The sequence below is a fragment of the Trachurus japonicus genome, chromosome 1 (genome assembly GCF_045865225.1).
Source record: "Trachurus japonicus isolate A0001 chromosome 1, Traja_1.0".
Classification (NCBI taxonomy): Eukaryota; Metazoa; Chordata; class Actinopteri; order Carangiformes; family Carangidae; genus Trachurus; species Trachurus japonicus.
In genome coordinates, this window is record NC_140907.1 from 13,946,386 (window position 1) to 13,972,482 (window position 26,097).

At 42.1% G+C, this 26,097-nt stretch overlaps 1 protein-coding gene across 2 annotated transcripts; it reads right to left on the reverse strand.

The window, feature by feature from the left end:
• Window positions 1–797: 797 nt before the first annotated feature.
• LOC146991527 (myosin-9-like) lies at window positions 798–24,515 on the reverse strand. Of its 2 annotated transcripts, XM_085773914.1 has the most exons (43): window positions 24,213–24,478; window positions 19,323–19,513; window positions 18,968–19,108; window positions 18,650–18,806; window positions 18,255–18,282; window positions 17,733–17,826; window positions 17,220–17,240; window positions 15,968–16,060; window positions 15,596–15,659; window positions 15,105–15,203; window positions 14,610–14,753; window positions 13,953–14,048; window positions 13,742–13,818; window positions 13,351–13,545; window positions 12,426–12,599; window positions 12,031–12,204; window positions 11,532–11,646; window positions 10,986–11,176; window positions 10,739–10,860; window positions 10,378–10,447; window positions 10,122–10,282; window positions 9,826–9,934; window positions 9,270–9,401; window positions 8,668–8,874; window positions 8,450–8,587; window positions 8,186–8,309; window positions 7,914–8,085; window positions 7,527–7,739; window positions 7,127–7,271; window positions 6,828–7,034; window positions 6,600–6,704; window positions 6,303–6,455; window positions 5,918–6,166; window positions 5,087–5,299; window positions 4,705–4,917; window positions 4,432–4,593; window positions 4,105–4,233; window positions 3,311–3,399; window positions 2,979–3,102; window positions 2,580–2,788; window positions 2,277–2,385; window positions 2,003–2,175; window positions 798–1,751 (listed from the first exon to the last, which is right to left on the reverse strand). In XM_085773914.1, exons 2-43 carry the CDS (start codon window positions 19,506–19,508, stop codon window positions 1,643–1,645), a joined length of 5,886 nt encoding a protein of 1,961 aa, XP_085630040.1. In that variant the 5' UTR covers window positions 19,509–19,513; window positions 24,213–24,478; the 3' UTR covers window positions 798–1,642. The 2 variants fall into 2 exon arrangements, with proteins under 2 accessions (XP_085630040.1, XP_085630048.1); XM_085773922.1 differs by lacking the exon at window positions 17,220–17,240 and having other exon boundaries at window positions 24,213–24,515.
• Window positions 24,516–26,097: the final 1,582 nt, after the last annotated feature.

Here is a 26,097-nt window from a genome sequence, read left to right on the forward strand (position 1 = left end):
CAGTCTATGGGTGGTACACACCATTTCAACGCACTGCAACCAGAAAACGCACACAATACAAATAACAACAAAGTGTTTCCGGGGACACAAATACCGACTCTCTCTCTCTCTGTGTCATATGTCCAATAGGGGCCTTTCTTTTCGTTTATCATAAAGTATTTATCACATGTGGTGTTAACTTCTGCTTAGCCTAGTCTTTCTATGGTGTATTCTTTATTTGCAGACATAGGCTATTTGTGTCTTTCCAGGTGCTTTGAGCTCATTTGCTTTATACTGTGCATAGTATAATGTTAAGACAGTATAACATCTGTGGTACAGTTTCAAAGTTACACATTTAACTGTTCCAAAAACTGCTTGTGTTTCTTGCACGGTGGACTCTTGGGTCTGTTTTGTATCATTGTCCTGTGTAGAGGACAGCAGGACAGAAGTTTAAGACTCTTTACATGCTGTGACACAAATAGACAGTAGGTGTAGTATTTCTGTTCAACCATTGTGGAAAATAGTCCCTCTCAAGGTCATTAAATGTCATAAAAATGGTTATAAAATGAAACAAAGAAGGATTTTTCTGCTCCAACAAATCTCACTCTGAAAAAACACATGGTTTGTGTTGCTGCTGAAGTGTGTCCACTATCAGTCACTGAGGAAGGGAGGGAAACATTTTCACAGACAGCCTAGACAGGAGGGACAATTACAGTACAGTGACCAACAACTATTTCAGTGTACATGTGAGTATTGATTTTTTTTTTGGAAAAATATACATCCCCAAATTGACTTTACTCATAAAAGATGAAGTGAAATACATTTAATATTTTGTCAATTTATTGCATTAAGGCATTATATAAAATATTGCATAGCCTTAAAATATTGGCATCAATATGAAATGTGATTTCTTTGATAATACAGGGATCATAATGGACCTAAAATATGCAGGATTCAACATTCAGGGGCTACGGAGCCAATAGAAACCACTCTGCTGCTCAAAGCATAGCACATAGCTGCTACATGATAACCCACCACCAATAATCACTTGGTGTAAATCCAGTGAGAAATGATACATCAACCAAGTGATTTGTACCAACATTGTTCACCAACTTAGTATAATTCAACCATGTCAACATTTTCCAAACTCGTGTTCTTTTCATCCGTGTTGGCAGTGTGTGTTTTGGTTGAGGTAATAACATTAAGAGGATAACACAGTGAAGAGGAAAAGCATACAGTACAGATACAGATTTTTAACTGACTAGTAACTGCACCTGAACTTAAAAAAGACCCATATTTGTGTGCAAAACAAGCATAAAATAACCAGTGTGTCTCCATAAGCAGTGACAGCAAATAACCCTTAAGTACAGATAAAATGAAACTGCAATGGCTTGTTAGAGGAGCAATTTTCATATTATACCCATTAAGTAGAAAAATAGACCAAGTGTTGTAGAAAAACATTGCTCACATTTGCCGAGATGAATAAGATTTGGCCAAATGTAAATGTATCATATGGGAAGCAACAATAAGGCTAGTTGTCGATTGTCAAGTTGAATAAAAGGCTAAATCCTCAGTCTCACACCATAGCTTGCATGACTAATATTTTACTGTTTCTCCATGTTGACTGGTCATTATAATATTCTTCCTCATGGCGCTCCTCTGCTCACTCAGCTGGCTCCTCCTCCTGAGTTGTCTCAGTCTGGATGTCCACATCCTCATCGCTTTCAATGCCGGAGCGATTGGTGATACGGCGCAGATTGAAATCTCCCCGTCTTTAAAAAACAAATAATTTAAGCACAAATCAAGCATTGCACAAACACTGCACACAAGTAGAAAAGAGATTGGATATTAGATATTTTAATTAAAGACTAAAATTGAGTGTAAAATCACAATCCAAGAACAAAACATTTTTCAAGTGCACATGATGATTGGTCAAAGTGGTCAAAGTCAAAGCAGCAGGGGACGAGATGAGAGACCACATGCTGTCAGCATTCAGGATCCTGAGCTTCTGCAGAGACCTTACCTGAGCTTGCTCTTCAGAGAGCTGACTTCACGGTTCATAGAGTCTGCTGACTCCGTGGCATCGTCAAGCTCCCTCTGAAGCTTCCTACGGTAGGCGTTGGCTCGAGTCACCTCCTCCTCGGCCTCCTCCAGCTGGCGCTTCAGCTGACGCATTCGGCTGTTCGTCTTCTCCACCTGCAGAGAGAGACAGAGGTAACCACAATCAGCAGGGATTCACATCCAAATCAAACTACACAACTAACACCTCTTTCCTTTTCAGCAGTCATGAAGCTTACCTGGTCCTTGTATTGATCCGTGTTGCGCCTCTCGTCATCCACCTGTAGTAAAGCTTCTTTCAGCTTCTTCTCTGTCCGTCTGGCTAACCGGGAGGCCTGTTGGCGCTCCCTGAAACAAGTAGAAAAAGCAAATGTGCAGCTGTGAAACACATCAAGTTCTAGGGATTATCTAAAAAATAAGCAACAACATTTACAGCCACTATCAAAGAGGATCATTCAAAAATGGAGCGGACAAGGCAAACACAAAAGTGTTCATTTGAAATGAGTTTGCTTGGTTTACAGACAGAAAACACCATCACTCACTTGGACTCGGTGTCGAGCTGTTCCTCCAGCTGAGCGATCTTGGCCTCCAGGGTGGCGATGGAGGACTTGTACTTGGACTTGATGGTTCCTTCAAGCTCCTGCAGTTTCAACTTCAGCTCCTTGTTCTGGCGATCCAGCTGAGAGCGAGCCCCCTCCAGCCGCTGGGAGTTGCTGCGCTCTCCAGCCAGCTCTGTGCTCAACTGCTCAGTCTGACGAGGGACACGCAGGAGAGAGCCCATGTTAAAGTAAAGTGCTGCACATTTTCCTCTCCTGTGGTCCTCATTGTGGCTCTTTCCTAAAGATTTTTTCCTCCTGTTCTGTATTCTCTTGTTACATCTCTACAGGTATTCTCTTATCCGTTTAGTGATTCAACATATCTGGGGTAACGTGCATCCGTACCTGCAGTGTGGTTCTCCTCAGACGGTCATTGACCATCTCGGTGTTGAGCTGCTCCTCATCCAGCTCCTCCTCCAGCTGTGTGATACGAGCTTCGAGCCTCCTCTTCTCGTCGGCAAGCAGAGAACTAGCAACAGCAAGAGACGACAAGCAGGACTGATGGTTAATATTTACTTTAACTCAACAAAATGAACATCCATGTACTGTATGTACACTGAAACCACGTTTATGTAACTTTCAACTAATAGTTGAAAATTTAAATAAATAAATACCCAGTTGTCAATTAATACATGAACTACAACCACACTCTCCAGATATAATTCATTGTTTCATACTTTTTGGAGTTGCTGCTGTTAATCTCGTCCTGGAGCTCATCTCTCTCGGTCTGGGCCTGTCTCTTCAGTCTCTCTGCATTGGCCAGATCCTGGAGGAAGTGGAGGGTACAAGTATATTAAGTTTTTGGAGGCCGTTGGCAGTTACCTGTAAAAATGTGGCAGTTTCTTACAAATTTAGATAATATTCACTGTATGCAATTAACCAAAAAACACACAGATGGTTGTTTTTGAATTGAGCCTTGTTCTAGTCCCTTTCTATAATATGTCTATTTCAGTCATTCAGTATCTTTTGTCTGTTGTGTTATATATTGTTCTCACTTTGAAGTTTGACCCTTGATGGCAGTGGATAACCATAGTAGAGAGTAATAAATGATATACTGATCACATCCAAAGAAAATGATGTGCATTTATTGACATGAATCAAACAGTAAATGGTAAAAACCACTGCCAAGTTTCTGACTTGAAAGTGCCCAAAGAGGAGAGAAAATGTTTTTTCTGAACATTTCTATACTTTTACCTACTCCACTGCTAACACTCAGTATGACTAGAGGTCACTGAGAGCATCATGGCCAAGTTATCAGTTTCATGTTGAAAATGAAGTGGGAGAGCTCTAAAGGCATTTCCTTCTAAGTCATGACCTACATGTTATTTGTACTGATGGTTCACAAGACATTGTCATGTTTACATAATCATGCCATCCTAAAATATTCTGCTTAACATTTATACATTTATGACAAAAGAAAATGCCCACACCAGCTACTTTATCCACACCCTGTCATCCACTCAAGTTTTACCTCCTGGAAGTGCAGGACGTCTGCCTCCATGCCCTTGAGCTTCTTCTCAGTCTCCTTGGCCCCGTTGACGGCTTCATCTCTGGACATACGCAGCTCCTCCAGCTCCCTCATCTGCTCTTTCATGAGGGCCTGGAGAGTGGACACACACAGCAGGGCGGAGGTTAGACACCATGAGGAGCATTCAGTCAGTTTAAGTGACCACAAAAGCATAGTCAGCAAGTCTGCTTACTTGGACTGGTCACAGACAGAAACAAGCTGAAGATACTTGTCCAGTATCAGTATTACAGTTGAAGAGTTTGATGTTTTGGTGCATGTGTTTTGTTTTACCTGCAGTTTCTTCAGCTGTTTGAGGGCGTCATCACGGCCCTTGTTGGCAGCATCGATCTGGACTTCAAGTTCTGCCAGGTCCATCTCCAGCTTCTTCTTTGATGAAAGAGCCTGACTTCTCTGCTTGCGTTCATCTTCCAGCTCAATCTCCATCTCACGCACCTAAAAGAGACAAACCATAAACTCAGCATTTTACAACCCTGGAGCAGATGGTGAAGAAACTAAAATGAAACCAAGTGTGTGAGCCAGACATTTTAGGTTCCTCCCTCGTACCTGTTTAACCAGCTGTTTCCTCCTCTCCTCTCCCTGTTCATCTCTGGCCTGCAGGTCTCGGTCAAACTGGGCCTTCATGGCCTGCATGTTGACCTCCAGACGCAGTTTGGCATCTTCTGTGGCCTGCAGCTCGTCCTCCAGCTCCTCCAGCTGAGTCTTCATTTCCTCCAGCTGCTGCTCCATGGCACGCTTTGACCTCTCCAGCTCATGAACCTGTGGACAAGGAGGTTGCATTTTACATATTAATAAGTGTTTTTCCCTGCAATGAAGAGGACAAATGCTGCCAATGACAAAGCAGCAACCTACTCTCTCGACCCAATTAGAAACAGTTAATCTTACTATAGTTCTGCAAGCAACAACAAAAGCCGCTGATTTCTCTTACACTCTTGCCAACATCATCCTTGGAGGAGACCAAATCTTCCATCTCAGCTTTGAGCATCTTATTGGCCCGGTCCAACTCGTCCTTCAGGTCCGTCATGGTTTCCAGCTCGCGGGCCAGTGTCAGTGCTCGTGTTTCCTTCTCCCTGGCCTCAGCCTCGGCCTTGTCGCGCTCATCAGCATACTGAGTAGAAATAGTCTTCTCCTCTGCCAGCATCTAAGGAAAGGAGAGGTTCAGATCAGACAGGGCAGTAAAAGATTTACACACCACTGACCTTTTGAAAATAATGTCCAAAATGTAACTTTTTGATGTAGGAAAAACAGCCATATTTTCAGCTTTTTGCTTTTTTTCAATAATCCATATAAAAACATTTTCTTAATCCAGAAAAAAAAAGGCACAACAAAAATAAGATCCCCATATTTGTGGCCTCAGAGCAACAAACTAAATCTGGGCTTAACACTAGAAAGTTTACCACTGAAGGTTTATTCTTTTCTAAATGCATGGGCCTGTGACAAAGATTACAGTAGCCACACCATCAGATCTCAGGAAATCCATGAGACATTACCTGGTTTTGTCTCTTCATTTGTTCCCATCTCATACCAAGGTAGGCAGATGGGATTATGTCTTTACACTATTCATAACTGAAAATGTTTTTCTACTGATGTGCATGCATCATTTCATTTGTGCAACAAGAACACATCTACTGTTGCCAGCTCCTCCCCTTTAACCTGTGACATTTACTGCAAACACTTGAAGATCAATCTTTTCAAATGGTTTCTGGGGCTCAATGGGTCTTACATGGTTAAATTAAATATAGCAGCAACAAGATGATACCTGGTCAAACTTCTTCTGCTTCCTCTCCAAGTTGGAGACAATCTGCCTCAAGTGATCCTGGTCCACCAAGAGGTCGTCCAGCTCCTGCTGTAAACGGGTTTTTGTCTTGTCCAGTTTGTCGTAAGCTGCCGTCTTCTCCTCCAGCTGCTGCGTTAAACTGTCCACTTCTCGCTGGATTTTCTTGCGGCCCTCCTCTGCTCCCTCCAAGGACGAGGCCTCCTGCTCCAGCTTCTTCTTCATATCTGCCAGCTGAAGACATAGAGGAACACAGAGCGAATCAGAGAAAGCTGAGCAGCATTAATGTCTTCTTTTTGATGAATGAATCACAAGTCCTATAGACATTCAATGACATTTACTTTGTTACAGAACAACACAGTGGACCAACCTGAGCCTGCAGAGTGGAAACCTGCCTCTCCACGTTCTTCTTGCCCTCTTCCTCTTCCTCCAGCATCTCTCGCAGGCTGTTCTGCTCGTCCTCCATCTGCCTCAGCCGCGTGGAGAGCGAGAGCTTCTGACGAGTTTCCTCCTGCAGCAGCTCCTGAGTTCAGATAAGGAAAAAACAAAACAATTTTGAACCATGAAAAATCAGACCAGATTAGCTACAGGCTAATGAACAGAACAGGTATTTTTTAAAAACATAGTTGCATTTATTTCAAGCTGCTTAATGTCAGAGTGTTCGTACCTGTGCATCCTGCAGCTGAGACTCTACAGAAGAAAAGTCTTTGCTAGATTTGATGTTCTTGCCCTCTGCTTCACTCAAGAGGCTGTTTACGTTGTCCAGCTCCGACTAGACACCAGAGAGAAAGAAGCAGTGGTCATAAACATTTTTTCATCAGCCACTCCAAGAGTTCATCTTCTTTTAGCGCTGCTCCACCCTGTAAACCATCTGAGAGACTCTCTCCATCCATACCTGCATCTTGGTGATCTTGTCGGACATCTCCTGCCTCTGACGCTCACTCTCTCCATGTTTGACCTGCAGTTCTTGAACCTGGGATTCTGCTTTTTTGCGACGATGTTCAGAATCTGATTTGCCTTGTACCAGAGTCTTCAACTCGATCTGCAGCTCGTTCCACTCACTCTCCAAGGCCTGCTTGCCTTTCTCCACGGATGCCTTGTTCTGCAGGAGCAGCACACAAGACATGTTACCGATCACACGGTGGTGGAGTTAAACTACCATTGTGGTCAGAAGAAAAAAAATGTGACAGTTACCCTTTTGGCCAGTTCCAGCTGTTCGTTAAGCTCATCGAATGCCTGACCGTGCTTATGTCTCATATCAGCCATCTGCTGCTCATGGGTCTTGGCCTCATCCTCAAGTGTCTTTTTCAGATGGGCAACCTCAGTCTCACGCTTCGTCCTGGAAACAAAGAGGTGTGAGAAGAGGACAGAGGAGAAACTGATATTGGGTACAATGTGGGGTCTTCCCTTATCATGTGGATGTCCCCCAGTTTCCAGTAGAACCAGATTCATACAATGTCAGTTGGTGAAATGTTGCGTGATGATTTGAGATTGAAATATTCTGAGGATTTTGTCAACTGACCATTCAGGCCATCATTATCATGTTTTTCAGAAACTGTGGCAGAAATTCAGACATCTTGCTGCAGACAGTTACCTGAGCTCCTGCTGTGCTGCAGTGGAGTCCAGTGTGTCCTCCAGCTCCGTCTTGAGGGCCTCCAGTTCTTCTCCCAGGTCCCTGCGTTGTTTCTCAGCCTTGGAGCGCGCCTGCCTCTCCAGCTCCAGATCCTCCTGCAGCTCAGAGATCTGGGCCTCCAGCTCCCTGATCTTCTTCTGGGCTGTGTTTTTAGCTGCAGCCTCCTCCTCAATCCTGTAGGTGAGGAGAGGGAACAGAGACATGAGTCTGACAGACAGGTTACTCCATATTAACTCGCAAACTTGCAAATGACCAAGTTAACTTTTATCATGTTGGGAAAAATGGCCGATCATTGCTTTTAATAACATTTTGGAGCAAAATGCAAAAGTTGCAAAGTATGACCCAGACCTGGCCAGTGCACTGAGGAGTTCCTCCTCCTTCTTGGCCAGCTGAGCTCGGAGTTCAGCTATCTGTGCCTGCAGGTCTGCAATCTGGTCGTTGAGCTCAGTGGAGTCTCCCTCGAGTTTACGACGGTTCTTTTCCAACTCCTGACGCACTTTCTCCTCCTTTCTTAGACGATCTGTAGGTGAAAGGTCAAACTTAAGTTGTAATTTAGAAATACAGAACATCAAAAAGCTTGAAAAATAAAAAAAAATAAGGTAAGGTAAACAGATACTCGCCTTCCAAATCTGTGATCATGGCTTCGTGTTTATTCTTGAGTTTCTGCAAACTTTTAGACTTCTCCTCCTCCTCGGTCAAGTTGGTGGTGCATTCAGAGATTCTCTCCTCCAATAATTTCTTCTCCTGAGGTTCAATACAAACCAAGGAACAGTTGTACAAATTTTCACAGGTGCAAACATTTTGTTTATAATGTTCTTGTTCCTGATTATTTCAGTAATGGTTAGAAAGATCAATTCAGTATCCAAAGAGTATCTCTTTGAGACCTTGTTGAGTTTGCAGTTCTGGTCGTCCAGCACCATGACGTCCTCCTCCATTTTCTTCAGTTTGGCGTCCGTGGTGACCTTCTCCATCTGAAGCTTCTGTCTGGCAGCTTCCTCCTCGTCAAGCTGCTGCTCCAGGTTCTGGATAAACAACAACAAAATTATGCCACATTCATGTATTAAAACATTTAATCACAGTTTGGATTCTGGACTTTACTGACTGTGATGTTCTGCTGCATCTTTTTTCTCTCAGTCTGCATCTGAGTGACTCGCTCCTCCTCCTCCTCCAGGCGAGACTCCAGGTCGTGCAGGATCTCCTCCAACTCCTGCTTCCTGGTGGACAGACGAGCTCTCATCTCCTCAGCCTCAGCGCACAGCTCCGTCTCGGCCTGGAGCTGCTCTTGAAGGGCCAACTTCTCAGCATTCAACTAGAAGAGGGAAGGGAGGCAAAGTCAGAGAGAGGCTGGATGATGACAGGTGCATCACATAAGAGTGATGATGACTTAGTGACAGATTAATATGAGGCCATCTCAGACATCTATTTTATTTCTGTTAAATATCCATCAGCACCATTCTGACTCTGGTCTCGTCTGGTCGGTCCTTATTCTGTTGGTTGTGATGGGGATTGTCTGCCAAGTGGTGAGTTTTCTGTGCCATTACTTAACGGTAATACTTTCTCACAATAACACTGGAAAAAATAATAGGTGGCCCACAAAGTACTTCTACCAAGCTTTCTTGTGTTGGCTGGACCCCTGCTAGTTCACAGATATTATTATAATAGATGACACCGTTAAACTGACTCCATTATTGCAGAGGTTCCTACCTGCTGTTGCTTGGATTCATATTCTTTGAGCTGCACTTCAGCCTGCACTTGTCTTTCCTTCACTTTGACCAGTTCCTCGTCTTTGGCCAGCATCTCCTCTTCCTGCCGAGTCACTTGCAGCAGTGGCTTCACCTATAGGAAAAAATAAATAGGTTAAAAAAGCCAACCAAACATTTGTTTTTTAGTTTTCAAAAGGAAAACCTATTTTCTTTTGCTTCATTGCTCCAGCTGTTGAAGAGTGCAATATCCTAAAGCATCTGTAGAGAGTGCTCTACAGATGCACAGATAAATTAAATATTCTTCATATTACATCAAATATCTTTTAACATCAACATTTTGCCTACAGCTTTAAGAATAAGTCTTAGGTTTAAGTTCTAATTTATGTAGCATGTTACATTGTTAAGCTTCTTTTAGGCTTCGTTGAAAATTATGCATTACTATATTTTGATAGTTACAAGAGTGACCATGACACTAGAAGGTGAAATGCGCTGCTGTCCTGTTAGTGTGTTGAGTAAACCTTTAGTGAAAGTCAGCTTTACCTTCATTAATCTCTTACCTTGGTGAAAAGCCTCCACCACTGCCAGTTCCTGAGTTTGAGGTAAGCTGCACAGTTTCTCTGGATAACTTTCATGGCTGTCAGCTGCTGCTGTCTCTTGGCAAAAGCTCTAAGAAAAAAAAGTAAGAAACAGTACAAACAAATAATATTGAGTACAAAGTCTTTTTGTCAAAACTTGAAAGAAGCTGTGTGAAAAAAGACACAAGATGCAAAGATGTTTCCCATATCTATAGATGTTGAGTGAAAGTGAAAAAAAAAAATTAAACTAATATGTTAAATGACTTTATTCTTCGTACTTGCGCGCCACATATCCTCTGCACCAGGCCTGGAAGCTGATGATGACATCAGTGATCTTTATGTCCCTCTCCTCCTCCAGGTGAGCCAGGACTCCAGCTCTGAAGAACACTTTACTCTGACCGATGCGGTACAGATTGGGGTCCAGCTCGAGAGCTTTGATCTGAGGGGAAAAGGGAGTCAGTCACAAGTCCTGACACTTGAATAAACATGGAGCCATTTTCTTCCTCCTCTAATGAACTGATTTATTGTTATTACCATGAGCACACAGGCTTGTTTTCCATCCATGAAGCCCTTTGGAATAGCATTTGGAGTGAGAATTTCATACCTGAGAGACAGAAAAACAACTTCTAACAAATGACATCATGAACAGCAGCTGCTCATATCCGATTGGATTTTGTAGTTATGGGCACATTCTTTATTGTGGTTATAAATCTGCAGTCTCTATAACTGATGGATCTCATCCATTATGTGTTTAATGTGTGTTTATTATCTTGTGTTATAATGATGTTTGGATGGGTTAGATGTCAAGTAGGTTTGTTCTGAAAATGTTCTAGGAGTGTTAGGGTTATAAAGAGAAGAAAAACAACATCCTGACACTTCTGCTGCCACATGTTACCTCTGTCTGAACTCCTGGAAGACGATGCGGTTGGGGAAACCCTGTCTACAAATGCGAATTCCCTCCAGGACTCCGTTACACCTCAGCTGGTCCAGGACCAGGTGAGACTCTAATTTACCAGCCTGAAGGAAGGAACCAATACAGAGACTACATTTAGAGACTTGTTCATCTGTTCTTCTCCGAAAAAACAAAAAGATATTTAATCTCTTAAGAAGCTGCAGTGAAGTGTTGTCTCTCTGTGCTGTACCTTCTTCTCGTGGTTGGGGATGATGCAGCGGACAAAGTTTGGGTTGGTGTTCCTGAGTGTGGTCATGAGGTTACTCAGCTGCTCCTTGTATAGCTGGCCCACAGTGCGAAACATGCCTTTACGGGTTTTGAACGCACCATGCATGGAGTCTGACATTCCTGCCACCTTATCCAGGCCGACAATACGGTCCACTGAGAGGACGTAGAAAAGGGGGGAAATTAATTGTTTTATAGACAAAGGTCATTTTTAATTTCTCAAAATGAAAAATACACAGACAGGTGCGTAGGAGGACAAATTGTCCGACAACTTTTTTTTTTTTTTTACGTGGTGGCGATGAAGGCCTAGTACTGAAACGTAAATAAATTGCAAGTGAAGACAGTGTGCAGGGGTTCCTACAAAAAAAGGTTGTCAGACAATTTCTCAAAATAACACTATACCATTATGTCACATGTATGTGACATGGTATATGGTAACTGTGGTATATGGCCATGTGTACACCGTTTACAGCTATATGACATTTTGTATGAGTTCAGCTGAACCACTTACTGTCTCTCCACAGGTCAGCAGTAAATTTGTCTGTAGACTGGTTGAGCAAAGTGGCGACACACTCGTTCAGAGGATCCATGTTTTTCAACAGCCACTCGTCTGCTTTGTAGTCCACCTGCACCAGAGCACAGCTAAGTTAATGATGACAAACTGTAATGTTGAGTTAATGTAATGTTAGCATCGAACCATTGTTATGTGTGTGTCACTGTATGGATCAGCAATCGGTGAAGATGTTGCTTTTTGTGTTTTTTCAGAGGTGAATATTGGTACTTGGGCTGTATGAATAATTTTACGAGCTGAATAAGAGCCACCACTAGATGGCTGCAAACTACCTAAAAGTAAAGGATGCAGGTAAATCTGTTCCCCTTTTTTCCATTTTTAGCCCTGATGTTGAATTTTTTTGTCAACATTTAGGTAGGACTCGGAGGATGCCTGTGTCTAAGTGCAAAATGTTCAGATGTCTTGATATTCAAATGAAAACACAGTTATTGCCATTGACCTTTCCAGCGTAGTGCATGATGCAGAAATCAACATCATCCTTGAGTTTCTTTGGTTTTTGGAACTTGGGGTGTGTCCCCTGCTCCTGGACCACCTTCTCCACGAAGCTCTTGTCTGTGGCTTTGGGGAACCAGCACTCTTCATCCAGCAGAGCCAGGATTCCTGGTGGACCGGCCTTGGGTGGACAGTGGAAAGACAAACAGGTGAACACATGACATTTGCAGTTTTAATAATCCCTGTGCAGTAACATGTCTCAGCTTGTAAAGCAGAAATCTGAACACAAGCGGTAAATTCTGCAGAGAGCTTGTAACTCAATGTCAGCTTTATCTGAAGCGTGATGAGAAGTCAAGATAGATGCCTTTGGCGTTATTTGTTTAAGAATACATAATAACCTACAGGTTTTTCAATGAGCTCAATGCAGGGCTGCAGGTCCAGGCCAAAGTCGATGAAGCTCCACTCGATGCCCTCCCTCTGGTACTCCTCCTGCTCCAGGATGAACATGGTGTGGTTGAAGAGCTGCTGCAGCTTCTCATTGGTGTAGTTGATACACAGCTGCTCAAAGGAGTTCAACTAGAGGAGAGAAACACAAAAAGTTTTGCACCGTTATATCAAAATAACAATACATCAATAATACACCAAGTTGGCATGATTTGACAACTTTAAACCATTTCTAACAGCTTATAGGCAAAACCACTATTTGAGATGATAAACTGTTAATGAATTATATTTGCAATTAAACATAGTTACTAAAAAAATATCACAACACACAATAGGCCTACTTTGTGATTGTCAATCCTCCCTCAGTGTCTCTGCGCTATCGATTGCATATTAAAAAAATTGAAATTTTTGGGTTTATCTCATATCGCTCCTCATCCACTTTTTAACCTGCCGCTGAGATGACGACACACCGTTGTCAGATCATTATTATAGAAGCTTGTTATGACCAATGATGCAACAACAGTGGGGCTGCAGACTCTTGCGTCACGACACCTACGTACCTGTTCATCAGGTTTTACCAGCTGCATGTGCTGGGGGTACTCACAGTGCAACATAACTCCACATCACACACTTATTCTAAGCTGTCGTGTCCTTACACAGGAGAGTGGCGACTAATTAGTATACTAATGTTGACAGACACCATTCAAAAAAGGCAATGCACAGTACATAAGGGTCAGAAGACCTGGAAAAGCTTAAATAAATGTTGGGTGATGGTGAAAGTAGAGTTAAACTGTTGACACAAACACCAGGGGACTCCGTCTGTAATCACAGCACCACAATTACAATCAACACCATCAATCTGTCAAGCTCCTGAACAGCTTACTTCAAAGATCTCAAATCCAGCAATGTCCAGGATGCCAATGAAGGAGGCTCCCTGTCTCTTGGTCTTGTCCAGAGCTTTATTGATTCTCAGCACCAGCCAGCGGAACATCCTCTCGTAAGAGGCTTTGGCCAGAGCTTGGACTGCAAACTCAGCCTGCTCCTGAGTCTGGGCCTTCTGCACATAGTCCCTGCCAACCTGGACACAGAAAATAATCCAACGACATACTGTGAGACTCAGGTCATTATCACATGGAAATCATCTCACTTAGTAAATCTTCATTTAAATTGGATTAAGAAATGGAAACCTAAACACCAGGTGGAATCAAAAGTGGAAGAAATGGATTAAACGCGATGACCGATGTGAACCTTCATGTATCAATAGCTATGCAGACCTTGATTCTGGGAGACAGGATGGCTCGTGTGAAGTCAGTGACATTGATGCTCAGCAGGTGGCACACTTTCTGGGCAGCTGGAGGTGAAACATGGTGGTCACAATGGAAGATGATGGATTATGATGAATTAGGAGGGCTTAAGCAAATGGAATGAGACAGACCACATGCAGAGGAAATGATGATGAGGGAGTGTGTGTATTTAACTGCGTACCAGTGTCGTCAGGCATGGAGGCCTGGTCAGAGTGACGCTCCTTCTTGAAGCTCATGTTCCCCAACTGCAGCACAGCCGACACCACCTTCAACAGACCTGAGCAACAAACAGAGGAGGTCAGTGTCTGCTCAAGAGGAAGTCAGATTAGGAATTGTGTGTAATAAACACACTCCTTTAAAGAAAATAAACTTATTCAAATTTTAAACATCCAAATTTATTGTAAACAGCTCTTCAACTATTAGCAGGTTAATCAGTAGTGAACAGACTTTTGCTGGTTCCAGCTTCTCACATGTGAGGTTTTGTCAGATTGTAGTCATCACAGGAAACAGTAATTATTGTACATTTTCTTTTACCTATTATTTTGTCTGGCTAAATATCGGGTTTTTGAATGGTTTAACAAGCAAAATACATTGAGCTCATCTTTGTGCTCTAATAAACATGTTGAATGCATTTCTTCGTCATAAAACATCTGCAAAGCGGATTTATTTAATCATTTAAATTCTGCATTGTTAAATCTGTGGTTACTATGCAAGAGTCTTCTGCTCCACTTCTGCTAGCTTTACATTCAGTGTTACATGACTGAATAACATGAAAACACTAAAAAAATAAATTGTTATTCACAGCCTAATAAAAAAGCAAATAAAAGAGGATAAATACCAATTCTTTCCTCTTCTGGGATGCCCATGATCTCAAAGGCGTCCATTGTCTCAGTGAACATGTCCGTGTCCTGCTGGCCGGGAATCGTCACGTTTCCATTTGACAGGAATTGGTACTTGCTGTAATCCTCCAGACATAACTCGGCTAGAAAGAGGAGAGAGCTCTTTGAGAATTTATCATGAACAGTATTTCTGTAAGTGGAGGAGATTTGGGCTTTGTATTCTCATGACTCTGCACAAACACTCCAGCTCTACTCAGATGCTATAATAACTGAACTGAGAAAAAGGAACCTCAGTCTTTAGAGGCCTACAGCAGGCATTTCACATGCACTTCAATAAGTTTATAGAAGTTTTCCATTTCATAAGTGTCTTAACTCTTGAACTATAAATCACGTTCAGTCATCAATACAACCACATTTGCAACATTCAAAGTCAGGCCTTTCCTGAGGCCCAGTTCAGTGCATCCATGTTGGAATAAAATGTTTTCAGTGCTCACAGCGCAGCTTGTCCCCTGCTCCTGTCAGCATGTAATAGAAGATGTGGAAGCTTCTTTCCTCTTTAGCTTGTCTGACGGCTCGAGACTTTTCCAGCAGATCTGACAGCATTTCCGTCAAGGACATACAAATGCAAACTCAGCAGCAACGATCACCATGCAATGCAGAAAGCCAAGACCGATTGGGACAAAGTTGCCAGACTGTTCACTGTTATAATGTGAAATTTTCACAACACATCTAAAATTGTAAGGACCCCAAATCTTCAACTTATGTGAACACCCGTCTGTCACAGAACGGCCTTGTGCTAGGTTGGATAAATGGTGGTGTGGGGTTGGGGACTATTACAGCTCAACAGTAGGCTACCAACTATTCTCAGTCTTTCTAAGCACAAAACGTTGGGAAAAGCTACATTTTTGTGCCAGGGCCGATTTGCAGCCCGCATACAGAAGACCTGAGAGTGTAACAGGAATATTCTTTTGTTTAAAAAGGATGCAAGTTTCAATGTTGGCTCCAACGATGTATCCATTTACGTCAAAGTTGATCCTGATAAATTTTCCCTAAAGAAAAAAAAAAAAAAGATAAAAACATTTTGATTTACAGCACTGAAACTAAGAATTATGTTTCATTAAGTAGTAATTCTTCAGCCTTTTACAGCGAGTGTGTTTCCTACATCTGCTAAACTTGAACAACCTTGGTTATTTGTTTCTCTCTGCCCTTCTCAGTGTTTTTTCATAAGCAGTGCAGGTAAATACATAATGTTTGATACACTCTAATTTTAATTGCTGTTTATGCGAGATGAACTTTCATGTATAATTATTTAGGAAAAAAAAAAGAACTGAAAAAATAGATTTTAGTTTATTCTTACAAATCTTGAGGAGTTATCATTCTTGACGGTCTTGGCGTTACCAAAGGCCTCCAGGATGGGGTTTGCTTGTAGCAGCTGTTTCTCCAGTTCCCCCTGATGGAGAGGAGATGGTATCAGAGCAAGGTGTGGAGACCAACAGTGCTTTATCATAACTCTGTGCTGGGCGTTGGCAGCAAGCAAGCACAACTTTTGAAAATCATGCATTTTCTTGCAGCGCTGCATGTCTTATCAGCAGATACAAACACCCCCCTGTCCCTCCCCCTCCACACACACAAACTGCAGCCTGCACATCCCAACACACACTCCCACAGCACGGCAAACCCACAGGGCAACAAAACCCCTGTAAGACCATCCCTGTCCATGCAGACACAAACAAGAAGCACACAGGCAGGTTAGGCAAGATCACCCAAAGCAAATGCAGGAGTGCGCTGCAACACCCCAGACCTATACACACTGCTACATAACAATGCCATGAGCTGAGCCTGACTAGAGTGGGAAAAAGGATAGCTGCTGGGTGGGGTGGGACACTTTCACCTGATACTGTTTTACATTAAGCACCAACACCAAGGTGTTGTTCAACATCCGAGTCAAACCTCAGAAAAATCGACTGTTTTTCTGAGCAGTTCACTCACACAACGAAAATAATCTCTGATCTCATGTCAGATTCTTTACAATAAATAGAAAACTGACAAAGAATTAAAACAAACAAAAACACTTTTCCTATTGTAGCACTTTCTTAGTAGAAAAAAGCACCCATTCACTTGCAGAGAGCAGAGATATACAACTCATGCATTCACATGAAATATGAGGCTCAGGTCAGTAGTAGAGTTAGTTTGGTCTTGTGCAAGGTAAAAGTAAGACTGGTTTTACAGGGAGTTTCCTCATTTGTATGGATTAAAAAAAAGTTAATGAGTGAACATCAGGTGCTGGTAGGTGGACTCAGGCTCGCCGTATCCTTCTGTTTCCGGTCTGTATACCAAGATAACTGGCTGCTGGCTATAGAGTCATGTTTACTGCACAAACATGAGACTGCTTTCAGTCTTCTAATCTAAATCTCTAAATGCTAATATGCTCATTTCATGAAAATGTTGAACTGCTCCTTTAAAGCCATCACTTATGTTCAAGTGATTTGATGCATTTCCTTCAATACCCAGACACAGACAAGACTATGTTTCCTGTTAGTAGAAGTAGTGCATGTGCACAAACAAACAGTCAAGGCAGCATGCTTATGGAGTCAGAGCGATGAACTCACATGAGACAACACTGCGCTGCCCTGGAGAGGAAGTGAAAAAGGAGAAAGATCAACACACCAGATACCAGCTTCGGCACACAAATTACATAACTGCAGAGGAAACCTGGTGTCACCTAGCGAATCATTGAGAAATGATTAATGAAATTTCATGTGTTGTCTTGTGAAACAACCTGTATAAAGAATGAGTACAAGTTTGCACACACACACACACACACACACAGAAACACACGCACATCTGTGTTCTGCTCCACTTCGAGTCACCGCGGGGAGGTGCGGGCACGTACAGGCCTGAAAGAGGAATGTTCAGTAGTCGCAACACAGCTTGCTCAGGTAGACAACATCACACACAGAGAGACTAAAATGGAAATCTACAAATGGGAGCGATGGGGAGGCAGGAAGGAGCAGAGAATATCCAGAGAGGAAAAATACAGGGGGGGCTTTCCGTTGTAGTCTTTACACATCTGTGGATGAAGATTCAGGAAGTAAGGAGGGAATGAGAAGAGAAAAACTGACCTGGTCCTTCTTGGATTTGAAAGATGAGGCAACATGGGCAAGATACTGAATGACTTTCTTTGTGTTTTCAGTTTTTCCTGCTCCCGACTCCCCTCTGAAAAAAAAGACAATATGAAGATTTAGACACAAAGTGTGTAAGAGAGGGGTCAAATAAAAGAAAAAGGAGGATACTCCACGCTGCATTTAGGATGAATATTGCCACTACTACATTCAAAATAAAAGCAACATTTTACCCTGCAATGAATACAGGTTTTCCAAGGTAAAGAGTGGGTTAGATTTGAACCTGTAATTTCATTCAATATCAACTGAGTAGCCTACAATTCATCTGCTAATAAAAAACACGTATGGCTCCACTGCACAATGAACTTTTTATTTCTATAGGGTTTATAGTTAATAGTATTTAGGGCTAAAGGCCTTGGTCCAAATCTGACCCTATAAATAACAGATGACAAATTGCACAGTATTCAATATTAAGTTGGTCACATTTTTTTTTGGCATGATTACAGAACAGAAGAGACCTACGTGCAAAGGATGGACTGGTCCTCACGATCTATCAACACACAAACAAACAAAAACAGAAAAGTTTCAATGAAAAAACAAAGCTGACAAAACAGAAGAGGTAAGGCTCAGTGTTTAACAGAATAACATGCTGGCTAAGTGTTTGACTCTTAAGGAGAAATAAGTTAATAGATGGTGGGTTATTTGCAATTAAATCAAGTTTTTTTTCTGAATAAAAATGCTCCAGCTTTTCAATAGGAAGATCTGTTACTCCGATTTGTTGCCATCCTTAACTTAAGTTTAGGTCTGTTGGTTTGACATGTGAAGTCGCCTTGGGCACCTAAACTTTATCCACTGCGAGTTAATAGTCTGGGTGCATGGAGCATATAAAGTTGAATACACCAAAATATGACCATTACCCTGCATCATGCTCCTGTAAGCCGTGTCTGTGATGGCATAGATGTGAGGGGGCATCTCGTGTCTCTTCTTGCCCTTGTACATGTTCACTATCTCCTCAGTGTAGATGGGCAGGTACTTGTACGGGTTGACCACCACACAGAAGAGACCAGAGTACGTCTGAGTAAGAAGAGAGAGACAGTTACTGTCAGAGAAGAGCTTTAACACAGCTAGGTGCACACAATGAAGTTCATGTCAAAGACATATCCATTACATGTGGCTCTGTGCAAATACACATTCATTGTGGTGCTTTGTAAACACATGCATCCACCCAAACTCACATAGATGAGGCCAGAGTAGTATCTCTCCTTGAGGTTGTGCAGCACAGAGGCTTCATTCAGGCAGGTGAGCTCCGCCATGTCCTCCACCTTGTTGAACTTGGGTGGGTTCATCTTCTGAATGTCATCCTTGTTTACCTTCACCTAAGGTTCATAGAGACAAGACGTCCTGTCAGATGAGCCTCGTGTACACTGACAACTGAAATGTTTACGTTTACTTGAAAACAAGTACGATAACCATTGACACAGCACATGAAAAAGCTGGTTGGTTGCCAGTTAACGATGCATCTTCCAAAAAACATCCTATAACAGTAACGTCTGGACAAATTCAGGATCAAGAGAAATGATGTTTTCCCACCTTCTTGCCAGAATCCGTCAGCTCCACCACACACTCGTCTCCATGCTCCTCTTTGACAGACCCGGCCTCAAAGCCCAGTTTCTCAGACGGGATCCATACCAGCTTCTTAGTGGCCCAGTCGGCCTGGGCCAAGGGGTTGTTGATGCCACTGCGGTCCCCATACAGGAATTTGTCTGCGTCCGTCATGGTAGCTTTAAGACAGAGCAAGGGAATATTGTAACAAATCTGAAGGCATTTTGAGAAGTCTGATGACCAGACTTTGGACATCATATCAAGTCAAGACACACACACACATACACAAATCGTAATGTTTTTAGCATCAATTAGTGTCAGTTTTGGTCATAGGTCAAGAAAGACCATAACTCATTCAATACAACCTCCAGAAAAATCACTTCATACTGTGAGGGGACACCATGATTATTAATGAAATAAGCTTCTTTTATCTTTTTTTTTTATCTTTATTTTATCTGAAATGGGGAAATTACATTTTTTAAGATTATCTAAATGCAGGAGACAAAAAAAAAATCTGAATTTAAACATACTTAAGAACACCCAAATATACAAAGGAAGATTACTGTAAGATCCAATTCTGTTTAGTGCCTCGTAATATTTAAATTAAATAGTCCAGTCTTGACCATCCTGCTTATTTTCTAGGAGTTGGTGGCCAAGTTCCTCATAGTTGTCTTCAAATGCCTCAACACAAACTAACTTACAGTATGACCTCCAGATCTGAGGGTGCTAAACCGACAGATGATGCAATGACATTTTAAGTTCATGCAGCCATGAGTCTGACTCACTTCCCATTATTGTACAATTCGTTGTTGCACAAAACCCTTTTATGCTTTTAACTGATTCACTAGCACCATTACTGTACCATCTATGAATGTGTGTCTTTATCAAGATTGAGATGAAGAATGTCTGAGCATGAGGAGCCCTGGCAGCCTCAGAGTTTCAGACTCTGAGTAATGGTAAATGTGATGTGTAGAGGACAGTGTAGCCTTAGTGGAGTGATAACGTTTCTGAGCCATTGTCAGGTGTTCCTCTGTGGTATTTTGAATTGCATTATACTGAACGGATTATGCCCATGTTTTATTTAGACACAGGCTTGAGGTGAAAAAAAATTACACCTTCCAGTTTTATTAAACATGTGCAAGGAAAGATAAGTCAACAAATGTTACGGCTGTTAACTATTGACTAGACCATACAGGGACGTAATAAGAAAGAACCTGACATGTTCTGGGACATTTAAACAATCTTTTTTAACTCCTCAAAGCACAATAATATTGTAATTTAAGGGTGAAACAATGAACTTGTATGTTGTTTTTTTATTCTCTTCTATTATCATTTGAGATGGTTACTACTTATATATCTGTTCATCAAAAAACTCTGCATGTCACAATCTTCTACAACATCATTATCCTGCCCGTCATGCAAATCTGTTGCTCATCACATGCAGTGACGTGTTTGTGTGTGACTTTCACCTCTGACATTCAACTGCAACGTTTCACCCCAGTATATAACTGAGGTTTGTGTTCTTACTCGCACAAACTCAAAGATGCCGCTAACACTCTTCAAGGTAATGACATTTAATGCAGTGTCAGGAGTCAACAGGAGGTGCAGCACAGGTTTGGGCACATTGCCTCTGCCACAGCTGTAATTTAATGTCAATTCACTGTGTTATTACAATGAGCATGCAAATACTTTACACATGACCTATAAACGCAACTGTGCACTAAAGCTCTTCATTCACTTCACTCTTCATCTTTTTGTCTCTGATCTGTTTTGAAGAGTATATTAATGATATGAGGCTCGACAGTCGGACAAAACAATTAAGTCACTTTTCAGCTGCGCCCTACAGTACAACTCCCTCTCCTTCTACCTGACCATCCTCTATTCCCTGTGCGACCCACATTCCTTCTTCACCAGCTCATTACACAGAATTCCACAAATTCCCGACTCCTTCTCCCACTGCTCATTATTCACAAATCACTTCACATCCGCAATTTCCGCCAAAGGTAATGAAATGGGTAGCCATTACATTGTCTGTTTTAGGATAAAGAGGCCTTTAGAGGCCTTAGTTGTTTAAAGTTGGGTGAAAGTCCTGATAAAGGCTGGTGGAGGGATGCTTCGCAGTCAGAGAGGCAGGAAGGAATGTCAGGAGCAAGTCTGGGCAGAGAGAGAAATGTCATTACTCCCCAACCACACCCTGGATAAAGACTTGGTGCCTCATTAGTAAAAATGAAAAAGCCCTCTAATGAATTAAAATCCAACGAATGGATGCAATGGCTCATCGTATCTCTCAGGAGGGTCCCTCAAATAAATACAGATTCCCAAAATGTGGATTTAATGTGCAAATTAATGGGCAAATTATTCTAATCAATACTTTCTGTTAAGACTAAGACAGCAATAGAATAAAGTATTGTTCCCACGATGGATTGCCCAAGTAACAATCAAGTGTATCTTAATAAAAAAGGAGGAGACAAAAGGAGGACACTTTCACTTGGCGACTCCTGAGCATTATCTTGTGGCCTCCAGGTTGGGAACAGTACGACTAAAGCAACAGAGGAAAGATAATCCCTTATAAAGACCACACTGAAGGGAAAGGGCTGTAAAAATCTCCCATAATAAACTGGGCAATTGAAATTAATAGATCTGAAATTTAATATGAACCAGGGATGCGTTACATACCCATCACTAACCTATATGAATGTCCACATCCTGGTTTACTTTTCTAGACAGGACTAAATGTTTAGATTTCAATGAATGTTTGCAGAGCCGAAGGTGATCAGAGCCGCCCTCTCTCAGGTTGACGATGGATGGTGAACAACAACAGAACAGCACGTGCTGTGTGTGTGCGTTTGTGTGTGGAGAGAGATAAAGACACAAGACTGTGTGTGTGTGTTTATAGAGTGAGGGATAAAGGGATCAGTGCACAAGGTGTCATCTGTGTCTCTCTTAAGTTCATTATGTGCTCAGACTCCTGAGGCTCAGTGGGGGAGGAACACAACATGCCCACATTTCTTCAGGTTTGATCATGAAGCACAGTGATTGAACCGCAGCATCTGCAGAGGCCAGGGGAGACTAGAGCATCACGCATTTACAGCAAATATACAAGGGCTTGAATACATCATTAATATTTTAATTACAACCACAAAGTGACTACACAATAAGCCTTCGCAGAAAACTTGTGACATTCACATGTATGTGGCTTCACTGCTAAAAGCTATCCATGGGCTAACTTCCTCAGGAAGTTGCACAAAGTCTGCCTCTGCACAGTTTGCCACAGTGCTTCAAAAATGACAACACCACAACTACTTTAATCTGCATGTCCACTCTCCTGCATCGATTCTCCCCTGTTCAAAAAACCATCTATCCAGTCAAAACCCTGTTGAGGATGCACAACATCTTAAGTGACTGGGTTGCAACCAACATGTAAACTCTTAGTCTGGTCACATCTGGATCTCCTCACCTTGTTAAACTTCACAGTTTCTACAGTACATGTAGTTATCTCTGTAGATGCATTCCTCTGGTCTGCATGGACCCATTTCATCCACGCCCCTTGTGCTCTTTGGCCTTAAGATGAACGTTTTAAACAGAACCTGCACTCTGCTGTTCTTGGCTGCCACTCAATCCCAGCTTTACCTGGACTTCACCTAGGCTAACAGAGAGCACGAGCCCTGCCACCTGCAGCCTGTGCCGCTGAGACGGGGCTGCTGGGGTGAGGGACTGATAAGAGATGCACAGTGGTGTGGGATTCAGGGATTAAAGTGTGAGAGCAGTGAACAAGGAGAAGAAGATGTCTAATTTCTTAGAGATTCAGACATGGTAGAAAAAATGGGTGTAATCTCAATATTTACTGTAATAAGATGTTTCCATTTCACTTTACATATTACTGTACAAGCTGATGTATGTATAAAAAAATGTAGCCACAATGCTGCTTTAGTTAAACCAAAAGAGGAAGACTGCATTCTTATCAGTGACTATTGTCACAAGTCAAGGGTAAAACTGTGACCTGTGTGAAACTGGCTCAAAAAAAAAAATTGTACTGAGAATGTATGACAAGCCAAGTCATCACAAAAACCACAGCATTAACACAGTGTCAATTTCATATCCCAAGGGTAGATGCACACAGGCACACGCACGAGCAGCAGGGTGTGTGCTGCTTGTGTTATAAAAAAAAAAAAAAGGAAGGAAGAAGTGTTCATCTCATACAAAACCAATGCATTGCAAGATCCAAACTACGTAAGCATAAACAGCCCTAAACTTGCCTCTGAACAGCGAATATGTGAAATTCAAACATGAATTTCACACTACAACAGAAGCCTGTCGGTCATTTTGGTGTCACTAAACACATCATTGTCTCCTGCTAAATAAAGGAAACTGCAACCTGCAGATGTATTTGTACAAGTGAACTAAACATGAACAATTTTTAGTCAGAATTTTGACTTCTGCCAGTGTAGGAAAAATATACTTTTCACGTTGTGAAAATAGGAAGAACTGGTTCATTTTAATGGTTATACTGGACGCTGTTCGACTTGTTTACATCATACAGAGAGATGCCAGTAGCTGTAATTTATTGTCATAGCTATGGCTGCATTTCTTCCATAATTTTAATCGTGATAATCCATATTCTCCAACAAAATGGTGATGATTGGGCACGCGCGTGTTTAAAGGGGTCCTCGGCTTGATGAGCACACCTGGCCAGGTGCGCCACATTTCTCATCTCGAGCAAACTAGGGTGATTCATGTATTTTCTCTGAAATGTAGGCTATAAACTCTGTCTCCATTGCACTCTAAAATATAAAGTTGCACATTAGCTGGTTATCCTTCCCATCCGCTGGGGACACAGATAACAACCCTCCACCTCTCAAAACGAGCTCGAGGACTCACCTGGTTTTCAGCTGCAGGCACTGTAGGTGAGCTCGGCTCGTCTTCCTCTGTCCGTGTTTGCAGCAGCGACGTCCTGCTCGACGACTCTTGGTTCAGGAAACAAGAAGCTGCTCAGGGAGACAAAAAACAAACAAACAACTTCTTCTCTCTTTTCTTTCCTCCTCTTCTGTCCTCCTCTGCTCTGTCACGCGCTCCAGCTGCTCAGGCGTGGCTCTGCGGGGATGGACGGCTCGCACCTTTGATCCAGGTTATCAGAAGCCCCGCCCCCTCCCCTGCCCCGCGACGTAAGGTGCGTTCAAGAGCTCCACGTAAAAGAGTTGATGCTGCACGAGCCTCTGAATCAATACATTGGCAATATGTTTTTGTTTTGTTTTTAAATTACACTATATTAAATAGTTTATTAAACATGTGTGTTTTTGTTGTTGTTGTTGCTCTTGACCATTGTCCCTGACCTCTCTGATTGTGATGTAGCCAATTAAACTAACTTTTCAGAAAGGTCAATAAAATTAGACTGAATAATCCCCAGATAGTCAAATTAATCTTGCAGCCCAATGCACACTCTGGTTCCACATCTGGCTCTTATCCTCCAGTTTTGGTCCAGATGAGGAAGTAGTAGCTAGGCCTATTTGACAGTTGTGCTGCATATTGACCAGACTTGGACCGTAGACCTGGACATAATCAAGGATGTGGTCCAAATGTAAGCCAAGTGCTGCTCGTCAATATTGATGGAAAGATACTCAGTGTCCTTTGTTTGAATATATGATCACAATTAGAGCTGGAATTATTGACTTAACAATTAAGTCAATCAACAGAGAACAAATCAAATAATGTGAGATTTTATATACTAAGTGTTGAAAAACCATCAGCAATTCATTCATAAAAACAATACACCAAATGAGATAATGATATAACTGATTCACCATGATTTAATTGCTGTGCTACTTGTTGTTTTAACTTTAGATATATCTGCAGGCTAGTCTGATGATGTTCTGCTATGATTCAACAGGATGTGCTCTTCTCAAACTTAATGAAATATAATATAAAGTTAAACATGAGCCGCTCTAGTCTCATTGTGGGATATTTTAAGATATGATAAACTGCTTCACATATTACAGACAGAAGGATGTGGAGATATGCTGCAGGACTTTCAGTAACTTTTGTATCTAATCAGATAGTCGCGTGTGTGTGTGTGTGTGTAGGAATGCGGAGCCTCGTCTGTACCTGCAACAGGAGCAGGGGTGTGGCACTGCTGATGTGTCCATGGTGGGTATATGACAAAACAAAACCACATAAGTGGCGGTGGAGAGAGGACACAAATGTAAAGAGGGTAGACCAACATGAAAGGAGCTACTGCTGCCTGGAACATGCTTTATCTTCATCTTTCAATAGTTTTATTGTTGCAAGTCAATGGGTCCAGTGACAGTGGAAAAACACAGCATTTCTTCTTCTCAAGTGTTTTATTCTGACTGTAAAAATCTAATTAGAAACTGATATTTACTGACGCAAACAAGACATGAAGTAAATGTGTCACAGCAACATTTCCCAAACAAGAGGAAATGTATACCTGCACTTTGTCTCCCATCCACCAATGAGCTTTTGGTTTAATTCCCTACCATATATGGTCAGAGAGAGCAGACAGAGAAAGAAAAGGATCTCCAGAAAAGAGAGAGGGCTGCTGAGCAGAGAGGTGGAGAGAGGCGTGGACTATTGTTGTGTTGTGTGCGTGTTTTTTTTTTGTGGCTGTGGTGTTAAGTTTCTTTTCAAACCCTGTCATTACCCTGAGCCTCAGTCCTCCTGCTACTTCATATCTGTCACACATCAAATACGGGCTGATAGAAATGTAGGGGGCGGGCGGCATGTTGCAGCATGAATGAAATAGGACAAG

Coding starts and splice junctions, on each gene's coding strand:
- LOC146991527 (XM_085773914.1), bottom strand. CDS start 19,508: ATGACGGACGCAGACAAATTCCTGTATGGGGACCGCAGTGGCATCAAC. Junction 18,283..18,649: donor TTACAGGAGCATGATGCAGG/GTAATGGTCATA, acceptor GTGTGTTGATAG/ATCGTGAGGACCAGTCCATC. Junction 4,918..5,086: donor AGGATGATGTTGGCAAGAGT/GTAAGAGAAATC, acceptor CCTTGTCCACAG/GTTCATGAGCTGGAGAGGTC.